Here is a 20,038-nt window from a genome sequence, read left to right as displayed (position 1 = left end):
TTCGAGTGTTCATCCAATAGCTAAACCGTTGAAATATTTAGTATTTCTAACATGATTGATTTGAAAAAACTGAAAGGTTTTTCAGAAAAACGAGGGCCATCGGTCTTGGAATTACCCTATTCGCTCGAGTGGTCCGCATAATTTCCCAAGACCGGCTTCCTACGAGTAGCTCGGTCCGATTGATCGAAGCCCTTTTATATTTATGAGGGCCGTTAAGGTATCGTCGGAATTCGCTAATAGCTTTTAAAAGCGACTACACTAGGCTGGCAAGGTTGGCACGGGTGTATAATAAAGAACGTAACGCGCGTTACGTTATTTCCACTTGAGAATTGAAATCCGTATGCCAAGCAGATATACGCACGTGGGCGCTGTTAAACTCGGTTGAAATTAAATGCTGGCTTAAGGAATTTACGATGCCTCGCCGAGAACTTTAAGAAAAGAAGAGCAAGCTCGATCTTCTTGCTTTTTATTTTCCACGGAAAAATTATCTAAGATTGCTTTAACGAAATTAACTTCGAGATTCCTGGAAGAATGTCTCGTTTGTTAAATTAATTGAACGAGTTGGTCATGAACAAACCCCCTGTATCTCTTGGATTAGATTTCAAGGAAAAAATGAAATATTTTTCTTCTTCTTTTTCTTCTATCCTTTTCAAAAATATTTCTCCATCTCGTTTGCATTTTATTACCATTAGAGTTGAAATATATGTTCTACCTGGTTCGAATAAGAAACTCGGGATAGTTTGACCTAGTGGTCTAAGATATTCGATCGATGGTAATAATATTTCTAATTAATTTTCAAACCTAGAAATAAACCTTCTAATAAATATTACTTGCGATTTCGATAACTGCCTGACGTTTGGAAGGGACATTCGTAAAGTTAATAATACCTATCAGAAAATACATTGAATCGAAGCAAATGGTATCAAAGACGGAGGAAGAAATAATGCTCGGAGGACAGCGACGGATTTCACGGTAACGAGCCTTAACCGGTATCAGGAGAAAAGGAAACGGTCGACGTAAAAAGGAGGATCACGGGAAGAGGAAACGCCGCGCTATGCCGCGGCGCTCACTGGCGTGGAGGAATAAAGGGAGCAGCGAGTATCTTGCAGAACCGAGGGATTTTATAGAATTTATAAAATGTATCACGGCCAGACGAAGGGCGGAGTAAGGGCAGAGAGAAGGAGGTGGTAAAATCGATGGAAAGTTTCGCGACTCGGCTCTGTCGTAATGCCAGAGAGTCGCTCTGGCCAGCTTCTACGCTCAAAGGAAACTGCTTCGCGAGAGCCCATAAATAAAGACGCGGGGTATTCACGTAGCGTAGAAACCCGGCTTTATGTGGCCGAGATCTCGTCCAGTCTCCCCGCTTCGATTTCTGATTTCAATCCGTGAACAGACTTCCGGACAAGGCCAATTTGTTCCTGCTAATTGATCAAGAGAACACCGCTGGATTAAGAACGAAAAGAAAAAACAGGGAAGTCCGATCCCGAGTGAACTGCACTCGACTCGAAGCGTGAAAAGAACAAAGTTTTCTCGACTTTCCAAAGCGAACCGGATTCAATCGGCTTTTGTTAAAAGTTTGAGCGTACGCGACCCCGAATGGAATCTGGAGCAACTTGAATCTTGAATCCTCATCGACCGGGACAATCAATGAATGATCGATGCTGATAACCGAACGAAACAACATCAATGGCATTACGTATTCCTTCGGCTATAGCCGCAACATCGAATTGCTAAAGCAGCGCAGCGTACTTTTCAAACTTAAACAGACAACGATCGCCGATGGTATAGAATCGGAGAAAAGAACGAACGTAGTGAATCGTGCGGAATAAAAATTGATAGAATTCCGTGCGTTCGTGTGGCACGGGCCGAGTATCGGTCGTGATCAAATTCGTTTAAATGACTTGATCCGAGAGGGAAGGCCTGATTGAACAAACAGAGAACGATTCGGAAGCGGCCGGAATTCTTTTCCACCGCAACGGTTCCAATGGAATTTTTCAATCGGATTGGGAAAAAACTTTCCAAACGTTTCGATTCGTTCGGATATCGTATAAATACAAGCAGAGTTGAATGACAAACGATGCACACCGTCTGATTAATTGGTTAATCGTTCATCTACGAAATAATCGTTGCTCCATCGATTCCGATCAAGTTTCTATTCTATTTTATCGCGACAACTTGTGTTTAATTAAATCTTTCTACGCGTGTTAATTGCTCGTTAATTACTTGCTATTATTCCGAAGTTCATTGTAGCTGGCTACGTGCTTTGAAGAGCTCAAAAGCTTGATAGAGAGTTAATTATTGACGTAAATAAGGAAACAAGATCATTTTACAGGCCAACAGAGCGAACGTGCTAATTATGACCAATCGTTTGTAGGTTGCTTTAGGAAGATCCCGCTCAAAGATAAATTAGCTAGTATTTCCGTGTTCAGAGAATATCTTGATTGAGTTCACGAATTTACTGCTACACTCGCAGTTCGTTCTCCATTTATATTTCGATCAGAAGCATTCGGATTAACTGAGATTTCACTAGTTTCCGGTTTTACTAACAACACGTAACTGGTACCGATTTTCTAAATCCACTTCTGTGGTCACTCGTCGAATCAACCGATGTATCGTTAGCCAATTGCGCTAGTTTCCTCGGTTAACTTTATCTGCGATTAGTCTAAACAATTAGGAACCCGTCTGTTCCTTACACCCGCGTGAACTTGAATAGTATCTAAATTGCCAGGTTATCGGTACAAAGTCTATCAAGCTTTCTAATCGAAAGTCCAACGAAATAAACAAAGTTCAGACAGAAAATGAGAGGAGGAAACGTGGAAAAGTAGAACAACGCGAGCTACGCTCACACGTTGGCGACAGCGAGTTATTGGCAAATTGAAATCCCTGAATTCATATCGAACGGGCGACGGCGACGGCGACGACGCCGACGACGACGCCGACGACGGGCGAATTTCATTTTCGATGGCACATCGAAAATTCCCTGTGCTCTTAGCAGTCAACGCGTCTCCGAGAACCAAAGAAAAATGTCACGAGCAGAGGAACGGGGTAACGTTTCATCGCGTGCACTTTACCACCCCACAGCTTTCAACCCCTCTTCATTCATCGTGCTGGTCACGTCAACCGAGTCATTCATGCGCGTCGCCCCCACCACGTCAGACGACACTGTTTCTCTTCTTAACTTATCGACTAGTTTCGTCCATGCTCTTTCACAACTTTAGGAGAACAAAAAATCAGTCTGTTCAACGATTAGCATATTTATGAAGCGCTCAAAGAAGGTAGCAAACGCTACAGAATACCTCTATTGACACAGTTCTTTCAGCCGTTTACCGTCGTTTGACAAACATTAATTTGTTTATTCGGCGTATAACGCGAATAATAAAGCTATCAAAGAAAGCACTCTAAAATATTAAGCCATGTTTAATATGCTACCAGTGTACTTTAATATTGTAATGTCTGCTTGAATTATGTCGCGAAAGAAGATACATAAATGATGTAACTTGCACACAAAGGCTTTTGGAAACCAAGTTTATTAACCCTTTGTGGTCTAAATTAGATCATTTTCCATAGTTTGTTCTACCTTCGTTTACTCTGGCATTATAATTTTCCCCGCAACGAGGAGTACGCGTAACGTAAAAGGGCTGAAATGTTGTAACGCGTCCATAAAGAGTCTCTGATGACAAAGGCCATTAATTCATAGCGGGACACGTTATTTTCCGTACTTTGGTATAATAATTTTCTGTTCGCCATAAAGGAAACAAAGTTCGACGTACATTACTAAGGATTAATTATCGCGATTTGTAGGGATTAGTGTAACTAGTAAATTCCTGACGTTAACGCGTTGAGTGCTACCGTGAAAATGGCCATGCGTACAACGGTACGTTACAATAACGATTACTAAACACACCTTACATCATTAACCCTTTCCCTCTACAGGTAGTCATTTGCGAAAACCAATTACTACTTGCGTCGGCTTGTCCTATACTACAAGGTTGCAATTAACACGTTAACTTAGCCGTGTTTTTAACAAAATTCTCAAAAGAGAACGTTCGTCTTCGTCAAAGCTAGCGTACTGACTGTGTAGACTGGCAGTTTAACTATATATACAGTCCAAGTTTCAACTATGTTACAGCGATAGTTCTAACCGTAATAATAACTGGAGCTTCAGTGGTGTAGTTACAGCAAAACTTACGATTCTAGTTGCTGTTATAGAAACAACTTTAACCATTTGTAGCAATTACATTCCTAGTTGGAATATCAGTTACACAGGCTCGTAAAAGCTCGGAAACCTTCAACCGAATATTTCCTAAAAACCTCCAACATCCTTGGACGATACAAATCCTTCGACTCGTTCAACCGTAAATTTCCCAACCCTCGCAATTACGATTCGATCATATCGAAGTTCGACATTCTTTCACCCCCTCTAATTCTTGCTCACCTTTTGCACCTTTTTGCAGCCGGCAATTTCGTCGAAGCAATTGCACCGGATATCAAAGGGAAGCAAAGACCTGTTCCTCTTTGTTCATCGGCCCTAATTGGAATCGTTTGTAACGGGTTACCGGTGTATGATCAAGAACACGGAATCAGAATCCTTTCTCCTCTCTTCGAACGAATATTTTCTTTGCGACGTGCTTGACCGTCTAACTTTTCAAATTTTAAAAATAAAAAAATATAATAACGTTATGTAAAAGCACGAAGTTGAATTGAAAATAAACAACGAATCGAACTGGATGATCAGAGGAAGGGTTAAAGTTATCTGGGTTACAGTTATCTCCGAGATACTCAAAGTTCCTCAGCTTCTGGAGGACCACGGCGAACTCAAGCGTTTCGCGAAAAGTCATTAAAGAATAACTCAGAGAAGCATCGTTACTCTGCACTGTGTTTTCCTAACTGCGCGATATTCCCTTCGAGTTTGAAAAACGACCTTCGTCCATTGACATGGTACAACTCGAAAACTCGAAGCTGAAGTGTCCAACTTCCAAACACGCGGAGGGTTTTTAAACCCTTCAACACTTCGAGCAATATTTACAACTTTGTAGATAGTAAGTCGTTGCAATCCTTCTCGCAAGACAAAAATTCGTCCACTTCTCCGAAGCTCCAACTAACCTTTTTCTCGCTTTGTATACATACATAAAATATTTCAGTGCATCTCAACCCTCTCAAGTTCGCGTTTATTTCGTTGCAACCCCTTTCAGAACAAAGAAAAGTTCCAACCAAAATTCGTCCACTTCTCTAAAGCGTCGAATAACCATCTCCTCGCTTTGCATACGTAAAGTTACAGTGTTTCTCAACTCTTTCGACTTTGCAACCCTTTCCATATAGCGAGTCCAGCCCTATAATAACAATGCATCTGCTGGCCCAATTTCAGCTAGGAAATGAGTGCCGCTGTGCCACTGGCAGAGAGAATAAGGGAAAAGGTTGGATTTTCCGGAGAGAAATTCGTGGCGGACGAACGAGCACGATTAAGCCGGTGGCAAAGAGGGTGGAAACGAATTCGAGGCGAGCAGCGCCGGCACTAATCGTAATATAAGCACTCTTAAACGGCGAATTAACGTCCAGATCCAACGTTAGAGGGAGGTGAACTTCTCTCCCTTCTCGCGCGAGAAAAGTGGGAGACAGGGTATGAAAAAGGGGGGGGGTGTAGCGACGCGTTTCGCGGCTAAGACGGGCTTCCTGTGAAATTCGCGAGCGTAATTTGCACGCCGCCAGGCTTTTCCAGCCGTCGTCGCGACGCTGGCAAGATTAAAATGCAAATCTAAAACTCTGCCTGCTGGAAATAAGTTTCAGATATGATTATCCTAAATGGGCAAGCGCGGCTCGTTTACTTACAAGGTTTCCAGGTTCACGATCCTGTAGCGGGCCAGGTACGTGTGTCGATAGAGCTGCAACAGAAAAGAAGAAGAGAAACGGTGAATGTTTATTAGCACAGTCTGCCGGATTAACTTGCTCGAGATATCGGATGCAGGGAAATCCTTTTAAGACTTAAATAAATCTGAGAGATGGCAGAGAGATGGCTATACTTATTATTTCGTTTCTTTCGGTAGATAAAGGATACGTATGCAATGTTTTAGATCGTTTAAGAAAGAAGGTAAGCAGATCTGTCGCTGAACGGGGTATCAAGATCGTCCCGACTACCCTTATCTCTGTAAAGGTAACCGGTTATGGGTGTTGCGTTCTTCCCTTATGCTTCATAGGTCGTAGAGAAACCCTTATCGTGTCCATTATCGTTCTTCTTTCACTGGGAAATTCAAATGCAAAAATTTCCTATCGACTTCCAGACGCGATGCAATAACGCCATCGACCTCTCTTCTTCTCTTTTCTCTCTTTGCGTTTCCAGTTGCGTGAGAGACTCGAAGCTCCTTCTAAGGACTCTAGCTTTTTCCTCTGCTTATCGAAGAGATTATCGTTCCAACGTTTATATAGAAAATAGAATTCTAATTTCTCTTTTACCGTGAAAACCTTCTCCAAGGACTCGCTCGTGTTTTCATTCAGGAGGGAACTCGATCGCGACATTTCGAAATTGCGAAAATAGAATACCCGTTTAATTTCTATTCTCGCGAAGCAACATGAGATTATTTTATCGATCTTTCAAGGATTTAAGATTAGAATTTTCATTAAAATTGTTGAAAAGCAAGCACAACCGCAACGCAAAATACACGTTCTATTAGCTGGAGATCAAGAAAAAACCAATCTACCAAACGGAATGTGTTTCTCTTTGATGAAACGAATCGTGTGTCTATTCGGAGAGAAACGAGCAAGCTTGGAAATCAATGTATCGTAAAATATCGACGATATTCGAGAGAAGATCCTCCGCTTTTTATCTCGCGCGTAACAGACGCGATATTCTTCGTCGAGCTGGTCGCGAAAAACATCCGGATTTTGCCAGTAAATAACAAAAGCAGGGTCTGCTTCGGGTCGATACCATCGAACAGGCTAGGCGGGATCGACAGCGTTCCGAAGCAACGATAGCAAATGATACCAAACGATTCATGACTCTGTTTCTGGCCGCGATGTTTTACCACCATTAACTCTTTCGGGACAGGTGCGGGATCTCGTGCATCGTGTCGTTCCGATAAGGCTGTTATAATGCCAGTTTAAACGTGTTACACACGATTATCGACCGACTGAACTCGTTTCTACATCAACGATTCTCTTTTCCCACGCTTTTCACTTTCCCGTTCGTGCGATAATTCATCGAAACGCGATTTTTTCTTCTTTTTCCTTTTTTATATTCGTTGTTCAGAATGCACGCCACTTGTGGCTTGCGTCCACGATAATTCCTATTGTGTTTATTTTCTCTTTTGCGAAGAGAGGAATAAAAATATAAAATGAAATTTTGCAGGAGAAACTTGATTTTTCCGAAAAGTGATTTTAAAGGATGGTTGAATACGCGTCCGTCACGCAACGGTCAAAAACTCCGTTGCGAATACAATTTGTTTTTATTTTCTGCTACTCTGTGTAGAAAACACGCGTGACTTTATTACCAATAAAATCGTCGTTCTCGCGATAAATTGGTATATTTCTTCCTTTAATTCACCCCTTTGAACGAATGAAAAATTCGTTTTTTGGCAAAGAATTATTGGAGAACGCGGCAGGATTCTCGTAAAAAAAAAAGTGAAAAACGATAGATTAATCGAGCGTACAGACCGAACGGTTAATTAATCGCGTTTCAACCTCATGAATGGCGTGGCAACGATCAATCGAACGTGAACAGATTTCACACGGAGCCGACCGTTCGAAAGAGATACGATTTTTGCAAATATTTTTCCGATGGATTTTGTCAATCGATCAAGCATGCGTGGGAAATTGATTCACGGGTAAAAAAATAATAGCCACCTGAAACCGACAGACTAAGTGAATCTTGGTATCGTTCAATTTGTTTTGTTTTTTCACCCTGAAATAACAGTTTGTCTAATTGATAAAAGAAAGCTATGGAATAGAACTAGAATGTTGCAGGAAAATTAATTAGCTCGATTCTAAATTTGATGTGTCAATTTCGTAATTTTTCACGTACGATGTTGCGGTCAAAGTTCCTGACCGAATTTCCACGGTTTACGGCGACGAATTTGCGGTCCCACGAGGAAATCTCTAGTATCCCGTTTTGACGTGGACCTCGCACAGCTACGCTCACCGCCGTCGCAACGATTTTGCGATTAATTGGCGAACTAGGAAACTTCGATTTTACGAGACAACGTTCGGTGTTGCGGCTACGACTTGTACAATTCAATTTCTGGTCCGCGCCACTACGGATCTCGAGCCATTAAATTTGCGAATTCACTTCGCGCTAATCCGAGATCAGCCGGCGAATTTACAACCCCCGGAATAGTTCCACCTTCGTTGCCGGGCTTCGTTTAATTTCCACTCGATTTGGAAATTCTTCCAGCTTTCGTATAATCGCGGTACACCTGCGATTTTCGAACTTCCCACCCCGAGGATTTTGCTTTTCGCTTTTCGCTTTTCGCTTTTAGTCCACGATTTTACAGCTTTCTAAACTACCACTCGAGTAACTCGTTGCTTCCGGATCGCAGTTTTGCAATTCAACTCCGCGATACGGAGCTCCGGCTTAATTTCGGCACGAGTTTGCCACCAACATGGCTTTTTACTTTCCTGCCTCTGCTTCAGATTCGCCGTTAACGGACGATTATGCAACAAACCTTGCTCTGCTGATCGTCAAATAATTTTCTTTTTATCGAATTCGAGAAAACTAAAGGCTCCTTAGATTTCCACCCCATAATTAATGGCGCATCGGTGAATTTAATTAGGTACGTCAATTAATCAACGAAGAATCAATCTTTCGCGCGTTAAATCTTCGCAAAACGGGGCGAAACGTAGACCGTAACACGGCACGATGTCGAGGCAATTTCTTTGAAATAATTAATAATAGGCACACAAGTTATCCGTGGTAGGGGCTTTTTGTGTCGGTACTGTATAATTCTGCGTCCTTGCCGAAACCGCGCGCGCAAGAGTTTAACAAGTTTTCACAGAAGCTCTACCTCCGCCGCTTCGGTTATTATATTTATCAAAGTTTTTCCGCGCGGCTTGTAAAGTGATTAAAACTTTCCCGTTCTATTTTACCGAATAACTCTGGCCGGCTGTTTTCTTCCACCTTTGATATTCTTTACGATTGTTTTAAAGGATGATCCTCTATTATTCGAAATAATCAATTGAAACACGATACAATCAAGTTTCCTAAAACAATGATCGTTTATTATTTCGTATCCACATTCGTTTCCATATTTTATCTTAACTGCAGATGGATCAAAATTCGTGAATAACGTTTCAGATTGGAGTCTGCGGGAAGTTCACAATTCCCGTGATAAAGGAGCAAGAAATACGAGCAGAATGCATGCGATAACCTCTGGACGGAAAACTTGAGACGCGATAAAAAGGTGTGGAAAACAAGATACGAACTGTTCGAAGAATAGAGAACCAGGACAATGTAGGTACACGTGAGAGGAAGAAAGAAAAATCCGAGAAAAGTCGAGTGGGCTGGAGTATGAAAAAAGGAAAAAGAAAAATCCCACACCGACGAGTTTGTATCGCAACGTTAATACGAAGCAGATCATGTTTTCCGTGTTATTCGAAAATTTCTCGTGAAAAAAAATATCCGAGAATTTCAACTGCAGCGAAAAAAGGAAGGAAACGATCGGCTGGGAAATTTCAATTAGCGATCGTGTGTATCTTTATCGTTTGCTAGGAAATTGAAAGTAAAAGAATGAAAGCTAAATTGTCAAATATTTCCATAATAAAGCGTTCGAAAAAAAAGATAGAAACGGTAGCAAGGAACGAACGACATTTCTGTTACCTGTATCAATTATTCATTCCACCCTGCACCGGCGACTAAAGCAAGAAAATTATAAGCATTAAACGCTCTGCAATCCGGTAGCAATTTAATTTCTGCCGTGGAAAAATTCTCGCGATCGATAAAATCCATAACGAGTCGTGCTATGGGCAGATATAACGTGACGGAACGACCGAATGAAATAAATAAATGAAAAAAGGAAAATGGAAAAAAAGAATGCGAGAACGCACGATCTAGGGAATCGAAGAAAAGAGTAGTCGAGTCTATAAACCGCGAGAAATTTAATTCTTCAAGAGTGCTTCACGTCGTCGACAACTCGGTGCGGTTGCAAAAGGCAGGGATAAAACGATAAAAAGTAATCGTTAAAATCGAACATTGAATCCGCGAAGAGAATTAAGAACTTTCCTGTTTTCTGCTCAAACAAATTCTCGTCAGCATGAACGCGAACGACGAGGAATAATCGTAAAAAGACTAGCATAAAATGAACAACCCTCCAAGGAACAACCTCTAACCGGTTAAACAAGACTAAAGGTGAAGGATAATCATAGAACTAACAAATGTAAGAGCAAAGAAATAATTATGAAAATCAAGGAAGGAAGCAGGGTTTTAATTCAACCCTCTCGAACTGTCTGAACAAGTCAATTTCTCGCCAGCTAATTAATTGATCGGTCCCCAGGAAAAGCGGCCTGCGTCTAAACAAAACGTCCTTCGGGGGATGATAATACGTCGACAGGGTTGGTACGCAGAAGAGCGAAGCTGGGATAGGCGAGGATGGTGGGAAATACGCAGAAGATCAATACTGTCCTGGTGAACGCACAAGACGTAACCACTACCGCTGCGGTTATTTTCCAGTAATTGCGTTTTCAAGTTCGATCACGCGTTCGCAACTTTCCCTTCAGCAAAGGGAAAATCATGACTGGCCACGTGTTCTAAATGCCAGCATCCCTCCTTGCCCTTGCTTCCACGACCCTTCGATTATCTACTCGGTTACGATTCGATTATCGCTCGAGGGTTGTTTTGAGGGTGGCGCTATTGGGCTTCCATTGGTCACTTTGAATAATCTCGATCACGCGGAATTCAGGGAATTTTCTTCAAAAGGAAGAAAAATTTTTAATTTACATTTAACTACAAAATTCACTATACTGGACGATATGCAAAGTACAGATGATAAAAATTCAATGGTTAATGAAACATCATGTGCGTTTGGAAAAGAAGCTGTGACATAAATTGGCTCGAAAAAGCAACGCCGCACTTCCTTTTTTTTAGTTCAATCTCCGCAGAACGGATACTAGCCATACTTTTTTATCGAAAAATGATCTGCATCGCAAAGGGGGAAAAAAAATTGCGACACAGGATTCTTCCCCTGGCAGCGGAGAAAACGCTGTGTCAACAGTGCAACGTTGGAAATGCAAAAAGGATCCTCTCGTTCAACGTTCACCAGCCTGTTATTTACCAAAACCGACCACGGTATTTCACGATTCGTGTTCCGTTGCTTTCTTCTCTCGCTTTTCTTCCTTTCTCTTTTTACCACGAAACTTTTGTAATTCAGCTGTGTTTTAGCACTGTTCTATTGTTAAAATTTCAGGATTTATTGCGCTCTTATTCCGAATAGCAACGTTGATGTAATAAATAAAAAATAAATTGTGAATTGGATTTTCATTCGAATATCGGCTCCGTCATCTACTTATTTAAATTTTAACCCAGGCTAGAACTCGTTAATACATAATAACGACGTTCGCCTGCGGTAGCTCATTTAACTAACAAATTCGTCGATATGTTAATCTCATCTTCTTTGCCTGCAAACTGCTCTATTATGTATCCACGAATATTACCCACCTCTTCAGCCGTGCCATGATATTATTAACATTACCATTTTGGGAATAATTTCGCCGCGAACTCGAAGGTAAACAACAATATTGAAAGGAAGAAACGAAATGTGTATATTTCAAGAAGGAACAACATAATTATACGGTATACGGTTTAATTAAATCAGATTAAATAACAGTACCAGTTCCCTCTTTTCTTCGTATAATCTTTCTCGAGAAGACGTGACTTTCTCGTCATTTCCAAGATTTCGATTTTCTTCCCTTTTTTGTTCATATTATCTCAAAACGACTGAAGTCTCAATGATGCTAATTAAGACCTGAACATTTCCAGATTTATAAGATTTATAAGAATTTCATTATTATACTTGACAAATAACGTATGATACATAAGACGTGTCAGGAGGCTCAAGTGTATTAAGGTGACGAAATCGCGAGGCTTTGGTGGGATACAAAAGAGGACAGTAAACCTGGCTTTACCGAAATAAGGACGTGTGCGGTGTTCCCGCATTACGCAGCAGCATGTCTTGTACTTATGCAAAATTCAGGAAACCGCCCACCTCGTCAACCCTCTCGGATAATCCCGGCGAGAGAAACGGAAACCTCTCGCTTAATACTGGTTTGTTCCTTTAAAAATCACAACCACTGAGTCTGTTGAAACGCATCGCTACACAAATTTTACGATCTATTAATCCTTGTTACCTCGAATGGTGTCGAGCGTAACGAATCGAGTCGTGAAACGTATCATCGTCTGTTGAATTTGCTGTACAAGTCCTCGAGAACGATTCGACCATTAGCGAAAGCATTTCCATAGCTACCGGAGGTTCCAGCACTCGAGGTGTCCTGGAAATTCTAGATCGAGACGTGGCAAAGGAACGCAAAAGCGATAAATCATCGGCGAGAACGTTGCGATTCCGCGGTAATATTTATGCGCTCGGTAGCAAAAACGCACGTGGACGACTTCGTCGTCGCCGTGATTCAATTGCTTAATGCATTCGGCTACGAAAACTAACTTTGACCCCTCGTGTTCCATGGTAAAGAAAAAACCCCGTACCTACAGCCACCAATTTCGTAATTTCTCAAAAGTTAGAATTAAGCGTCATATAACGGAATAGTACGGGTCGTCCAAAAATCATTAAGTCCCTAGCTTACTCCGTCGAGAACCACCGACAGATTCGTCCTGGTAAATCTGAAGGACTAGAGAGGATGAGGAACTCCGAACGCGATTGACCATAGGATCAAAGTCGGCTCTGAGCCCGGAAATCCCTGTGGGCGCGCCGAATCGAGAGACTATTGCGGATAGAAGCGGATTGGAGATGATTTTTAGACTGTTTCCTGTTTGCTGGACGATATTGGAAGAAGAAACACCTTCATTTATTTGCGATAGGTACACAATTCTATTTGTAACTCAATTAGATGCTAGGCGGGTGAAATTCTAAAGCGAGCAATTAACATTCCATTTTTGGATATTATCAACTTAACCGGCGCGGCGTATTGTTGTCTCGGTAGCTATAATAGGACCGGCAATTAGTAATAATGAAGAAACAAATGATATTCAGTTGGTTAACTGGATCGAAGCGTCGCGTCGCGTCGGTGGGACAAATGTTATGCTCCCAGATTCGGTGTTTAACGGTAGGGAAACTCGTCGAAAGTCGCGATGAAAGAGCTATTAAAAGCGTTCGGTGGGACGTGTGGCCGAGTCGCGAGGAAATTTCGTCGGTTCATTTCGCACGATCGTTTTAACAAACGCTCTATTCAATGGCGGCCATGCGAGCCAATCTTCCCTCCGGTTATTCGCATGCCCGCATACCGCATAACCACAACTCACGTGTTCCCACCTACCAGCATCCTGGCCCCGCTTCTATTGTAATACAGACGTCTCTATACGCTCAAACTTTCCTATGCTCCCTAATTCAACAACCAGTCAATAGAGATCGTATTCCACCACCGTTTAAGGATTCCCTCGGGAGGGTAGGAAAATCGCTATGAATGTTTAAAACGAGTTTGTTGATACGTAGGTAAAGGATCAAAGATTTCTGGGACCTAGACTGAAGCTACAAATTAAAAATTTAACTTTCCTAGAAATTTAAGACCCCGAGGGTTTGGATACAAGGAATTTAAATTAATTTAAATTCTAATTGAGTAATTCCTGGGAGCGACTTGAAAGGTACATCACATCCAAAGGTTTGTTCAGTCAATCTCAGGGAAAAATCTCAAGAGATCTAAAGGAAATTTCAAGAGGGTAGAAAAACCCCTAAGAGACAAGAAGGGACCTCGAGAGATCCTCGAACAGTCGAGGAATCTCAAAGAAATTCCAGGAATCCCGAGGAATCTATATGTATATACAATATATATATATATATAAAGGCTTGAACGATCGAAAAACCTTGAAAAGATCCGATGAGTCTAAAGGAATCTCAAAATCTCTCTACTAGACAGGTCTCAAAGAACTCTATGAAATCTAGCAAGCAACAGAGCGTTTCAAAAGACGTTCGAAAGAGAAAAGAAAAAAGGATAGAATCTTTGAATGAATTTCAAATAAACATCAAAGAATCTGTGAACCTTTGATATTTGTAAATCTAAGGATTTGTGATCAGGGGAGTAAATTGAAAATAATTTTCTGTTTCCCGCGAAACACAGGTCATAAATCAAAAGATTGCTACGCGGCTGATGTTCCGTTTATAGATAAAGCTGAAGGAAGGTGAAGTTTCTTCTTCTTCTTTTATTTCCTTTTTTAGCGTGAATCGAAAGAAATTACATTGGAATTCTTTTCTGGAATCGGGAACGATGAAAAAGTTTCAGGAAACGCTTTGAAACGTTCGAATGTACACAGTTTAGCACGGCATTTATCGCAAGTGCGTTCTACTTTTCCCGTTTACCACCCACTACGATATCCATAGAAATTCGTTGAAAATATTCCATACGTCTCGTTTAAGCTTGATCGACCGTCGTACATTTACCAACTGCTATACATCACCAAGAAAATACATTAAATCAAGTTAAAATATCTGTTTTACAAATATTCACTTCGCACGGATAAATAATAATTCTCTAGAAAAAAAAATGATTTCCGTCTATCAAGTTTTGCATACACTTAAGATTAATCGTGTGCTTTGAGAGGCAACCCTTAAAAATTTAAACATGGCAGATCAGTGAGAATTAAGGGTTGGCAGGATGGCTGAAAGGTGTAGGTGGTCTGCCAAGAATTTACAGGTCGTTTCTTTTTCGAAAGTTATCCGACTTCGTTAGACATTTTACGACACGACGGGTTTACAGAAAACTTTCTCGGTTACATTTTAGCATAAAAAAAAAATCCGATATACCGAACGCTAAAAAAATGTTTTTCTCGTTGCATTTACTCAGAGGTATTTTTTACGATCAGTTGAATCGTAGAAACCGGTTGGAAATAGTTACGAGATTATTTTTTAATTGCAAACTCAGTGCTTACCGAGGAGTGGAAATTAATGAGAAATAATTTGAACTAACATTGTATCTAGCTCATGCACACAAAGTGACTGGTTACGAGTTGGATGGATAAAACAGAGGAATGGAAACGACGATATTTCATATTCACGGCAAACTTTCGCCCTCTCATCCAACTGTCAGCAAGTATTCGTTCACAGGTGAAATTTCATTCGACGTGTAACTCCCGACAAATAATTATTCGGTAGAAGGTAATCGATGCTCGCGTTCCGGCTGGCAACGGCGACTAAACGATTAAATTTATTTCACGTTTCGCTCATTTTGAAACGAACGGCTGTCGCGGAGCGATTAAACGATAAAATTTGTTTACCACCATTTCGGGTCTGCAGAACGGCTCGAAAAATCGCCACGGTACTTCCATACCTCTGAACATGCTGATTTTTATTCAAGAGATAAGCGGATCCGTGTTACGACTAGCAAATTAGTCCGCTCGATATTTCGGTAGATTTTTGAAAGCGCGCGTGGATTGTATCAAAGCTCCATTCGAAACTCCACGTATTACCACTAATACACGATTCACAAGGATGGAATACCTACTTGGAAAATATTAAATTGCATAATTCCGACTGCTATCGCAAGCAGTAAATTATCGCAAAGTAAGGTATAACGCGTTTAATAGGAAACGACTCCGGGTCGGATCGCTGTCTTTATTCGTCGTGTTTTCATTAGCAAGGTGACGGGTCAAATTGCGTTTTCACGTGGTGGAAAGTTCGTTTAATGAGCAATGCCGTGGGAATAGCGATTTAGAATCGCGTCCAGCGTTCCGTATCGTTTAATAAACGCAATTGTCGTTGCAACCACCGAATGCAAATTGCGCTTTGCATCGATAATAACTGTTGATCCGCGGGCAGAAAAAAGGAAAAGGGAAATTGTCCCAACGTTCTAGAAATTCTCCATACGGCCCGATAAAGGCAAATCCGCGAAACGATCAAACTCTGCTTACCTATTTTCCCAATCCCCCCGCCACCGTTCCTCCACGATCCTTTCGAAACGTTTCCTAGAACTTTTGCATTTTCCTAATACACCAACTTCAGCCGCCGGCTTGCGAAACTCGATTTAGAAAGCTTCGTCGCCAGAATTCAATAAGCTCGTTTCGCGATCGAACAAGTAGCCCGGTAAAACTCGCATATACTTTATTGCAATTATTCGGAATACTCGACGGTCAGCTCTTTGCTGACCAGAAGTTGGAATTACAATGGAACTGCATCGAACGATGCTACTAAACTGTTTCCACAGGGAGTGACCTTTTGTCGCGGATCTAGGCGCGACGTTTTCGGTTTCGCGCGTTTTTCCGTGTACACACTTAATTTCCCAGAGGCGAGCCAACAGCTATTCACTTCGGCTGGCATCGTTCCAACAGAAGTGGCTCATACAGCGAGGCTAGTTCTTGAAATAAATCAGACCGTGGCCGATAAAAAGCATGGAATTTTCAGCGTTCCCGTCGACAAGATCGATACACCCTCGATAAATAAAATGTTTAAAGCCCCGGTAAAACGCCTCGGAACAGCGATGTTTTATCGTTCTACCCCCTGCTTCGATGAACGATCTTTTGCCTTCGATAGATTTGTTATGCTTCGACTTTTTCTACATGCACGCTATTTAACGCGACTAAATTTAACACCACGATTGCCTAACTTTTCAAAGACTTTCATATTTTCCAAGTTCTTCAACTTCGAAACTTTTCATTTGGTAAATTTCGACTAGGATTCCTGGCATCCTTTATCTTTCAGTTCGTCCATTTTCCAAAGATTTTCGAATTGCTTCGATTTCATAAGTTGCAAACTTCTGTACCTTATCTGTAACTCGGAAAATAATACCAGCCTCGGAACCTTTTGAAAAATTTGGTAAAAGAACACAGTCTTATCACTATCCGGGTATTATCGGTGGAAAGTTTTGGTTGTTGCATTTTGGTTAAGAGGAAAAACGATCTCTTCCGCGAGCAGCAGCGTTGCCAGTGGAATGTAAATTAGATGGAAAAGTAAGTAAGGAGTACGCAGTTCGCGCGTACAGCCGCATTTAGGAGGGTGCATTTGGATGACGGCCAAAGTGCGCGGATTACATTGCGTTTTAAATCGTGCCTTTATTATCCGAGCTTGCAATTAACTCGTTTGGACAGGATACGCGATAAAATGTCGCCCGATGATCGAACATCTATTTATTTTTGTCGATATTGTCTTTAGCGGTTGCATCGTTCGCAGAAGCGAAGATCCTCTTTACAGTCGCAATAATCTTCGTCCATTAATCTTGTACATTGCTTCCAGTGCTTTTGTGATTCGCGATTTAACCGCACCACTGTTTTCCCGCTAGATTAATGTCCGGGAGGAAATTGTTTTTCGAGGATGGTGTGAAAGGTGTAACGATATATTATAAAGAACAAAAACCAGGGAGGAGAACGCGTGAATTACTGCGGAAAGTTGTCGAGATAGAAACGAATGATGGATTCGATGATCGTTGGGATACTACTTAAGAAGACTGTTGAGCTCGAGATTAATTTTCAGGGTGATCGATTGGAGCATGCATGGTTTAAGGGCGTGACTAAAACCGGGCTCGATGAGGTCAAGGAAAGGTTGAGAAAGGGACGCTGATTGATCGAGTACGCTTTCGGTAGGTAGGATTTTTCTAATCTCAAATATAATTACTACCTTGTTGTATATCAAATGGGCCAAGTACTAGAGAGTAACACATAGGTATGTATGACGTATCAATTGAAAGTTTGAAGTTTGATGAAAATGTAATCCTCTCAGGAGGAGTGGTCACTTGAAAATCGAAGTCTGGTGCCTCAAGACTGAATGGAAACGAGCCCCATCCCTTACTCGATCGACTCTCCAGGCATATTCCAGTGCACTCGAATACATACATACTCGAATCGATGGGATCGCGCTCTTCCTTCTCCCGCAAGTCGACTGATAAGTCTACCGGACAATTTGAGAAATAGCTCGAGTCGGTTTCCTTTTCCCTCAAAAATTCGACGAACGTCAGCAAAGCTGAAACTTGGACAGGGAACCTTCCGCGTTTAGATAAGATTTTAACTGCACGGCACTCGAGTAATGGTTCGAAGATGAAAAGAAAGGATAATTTTGAAGAGAACGAGAGGCGTTGATTTTTCAAGGAAAAACTGATAAAAATGGCCGGCAATGACGGTCGTTAGGCGGCGATGTTTTATTCAAGGGAGCGTGTTAAATCGCAATAAATGCAGGCAATTCTGTTCGGCGAGTTTACACATTTCCAGGATACATAATGCATAGCGCATTCAGCGTATGGAATTCATAGCTCGCGACGATGAAATTGGGGTTACGTGATAAATACGACCCCCCAAACCTCCCTGTCCTCCTCTCCGTTCTCCTCCTTCGTTCGCTCTGCGTTATTGTGTGTTTTTCGTGTTTACATTTTCCCGACCAATTTTCGCGTATTTGACAATGCGAAACGACTGATTATCAACTATCCAGTGTACCGTAGCACGGTGTGCACGCCCGTACGTACGGTATACATACATGAATTAAATACATTTCGACCAACGTGAAAAGTCTCGTTTTTAAAAACACACGTAACTCTGGATTTACACCGTTCTCCGATTGCACGGTTTCAAATTGACGCCATCGAAAAAAAAAAAATGCGAGAGATTCAAAATAACCGATGCAAGTTGCGTCGTAACGTAGCGCGGGTCGGTTTCGTCGCTTTCATAGGCAAAGCAAGAATCCAACGGTCCGGGATAACCGTGGTCACCGCGAAACGATGAATTCAGCAATTCGAATAAAACTGTCGCAATCGAGGTTGGCGCTTTACAACGTAAACCACTTGCGATAGCACGACTTCAATCGCTTTGTCTCTCTTCTCTCTTTCATACCGTCTCTTTTTCACCAGCCTAGGTGCATGCAAATTGTTTCCTTTTGTTGGAAACAATCGGACAGTGGTATCCGCCGACGAGGTTTGTCATGCGGCCTGATCGATACGGAGAAAAGCGTTTTACATTCGTGTTCTCCGCGGCTTTCAAATGGAAAAAAAATCATTCACAATCGACTGTACACACAGACACCTTTCGTATTTCTTTGTTAAAAATCCTAACGCAATAGGGAATCGTTGTTAATTAACGACGACACGAGAGAAGGGTTAGGAGGATTTTGCAGGCCGCTTATAGTCGAACATGATTTGGCTGAGGTCGGTCAGAAATTCCGACGAAATGGGCCAATGTAAATCACAAGAAGTGCCTGGTGCACGAGAAGCCCGTTATCAGTTCCACGGGAATTCTGGCCACATTTTTCAGCGTTGAAAATTCGACAGGCCCCTTGGAAATTCGCATAGCTGGCAATTATTTTTAAATTATTTGAGAAGAGTCGGTGGTTATAAAATGAATCGTGTGCGGTAATATATTCAAGGTCTTTGAAATTTTTAAAGTTCCTACTTGCTGGGGGAAAAAAATGTAAAATCCCCTTGTGAAACACGTCATTTTTTTCTTCTATTTTCAGTCACGACACACACTTTTCTCGAAAAAATCGAGAGATGAAAAAAAAAGGAGGAAAATAATGGAACCGCAGCGACCGGATGGAACGCGAACTTTATCAGACCAGCTGCGGCGCCGGTGAATATTTCAAAATTCTGCACGAACAATCGACTCTCCCTTTTGAACACGTGCTACGAACGAGAAAATCGAAAAATGCATCGCTGTCCGAAAAACCCTGACGATTTAATTGTACCCACACCCACGCGAGAAACCAGAAACTTTCTATGAGATATTAAGAAAACGAGCGATTTCGAGAGATAAAGAGCGTGGTACAATTTTTCGACGTTTATGGTACAAGTTGAACGTAGTCGGGTGTAACGAGTTCAGTAGAAAGGTTGCCGGATATTTCATCGAAACAGGGTTCATGGGATTCCACGTGTTCCACGTGGTCCAAGTTTCACGAAGGCCAAAGTAGGGTCGCATGAAAAAAACATG

At 41.6% G+C, this 20,038-nt stretch overlaps 1 protein-coding gene across 4 annotated transcripts in view; it reads right to left on the bottom strand.

Moving 5' to 3' along the window:
- LOC114877651 (venom dipeptidyl peptidase 4-like) overlaps positions 1–20,038 on the bottom strand; it is a 111,307-nt gene that overhangs the window by 53,073 nt on the left and 38,196 nt on the right. For all 4 annotated transcript variants that reach the window (XM_029190512.2, XM_029190513.2, XM_046286727.1 and 1 more), the window contains one exon: positions 5,827–5,879. In XM_029190512.2, coding sequence (XP_029046345.1) covers positions 5,827–5,879 — 53 coding nt within the window. The remainder of the gene's footprint in view (positions 1–5,826; positions 5,880–20,038) is intronic.

This window comes from Osmia bicornis, chromosome 8, assembly GCF_907164935.1.
Source record: "Osmia bicornis bicornis chromosome 8, iOsmBic2.1, whole genome shotgun sequence".
In the NCBI taxonomy this organism is placed as follows: Eukaryota; Metazoa; Arthropoda; class Insecta; order Hymenoptera; family Megachilidae; genus Osmia; species Osmia bicornis.
This window is presented reverse-complemented; position numbering and strand designations above follow the sequence as displayed.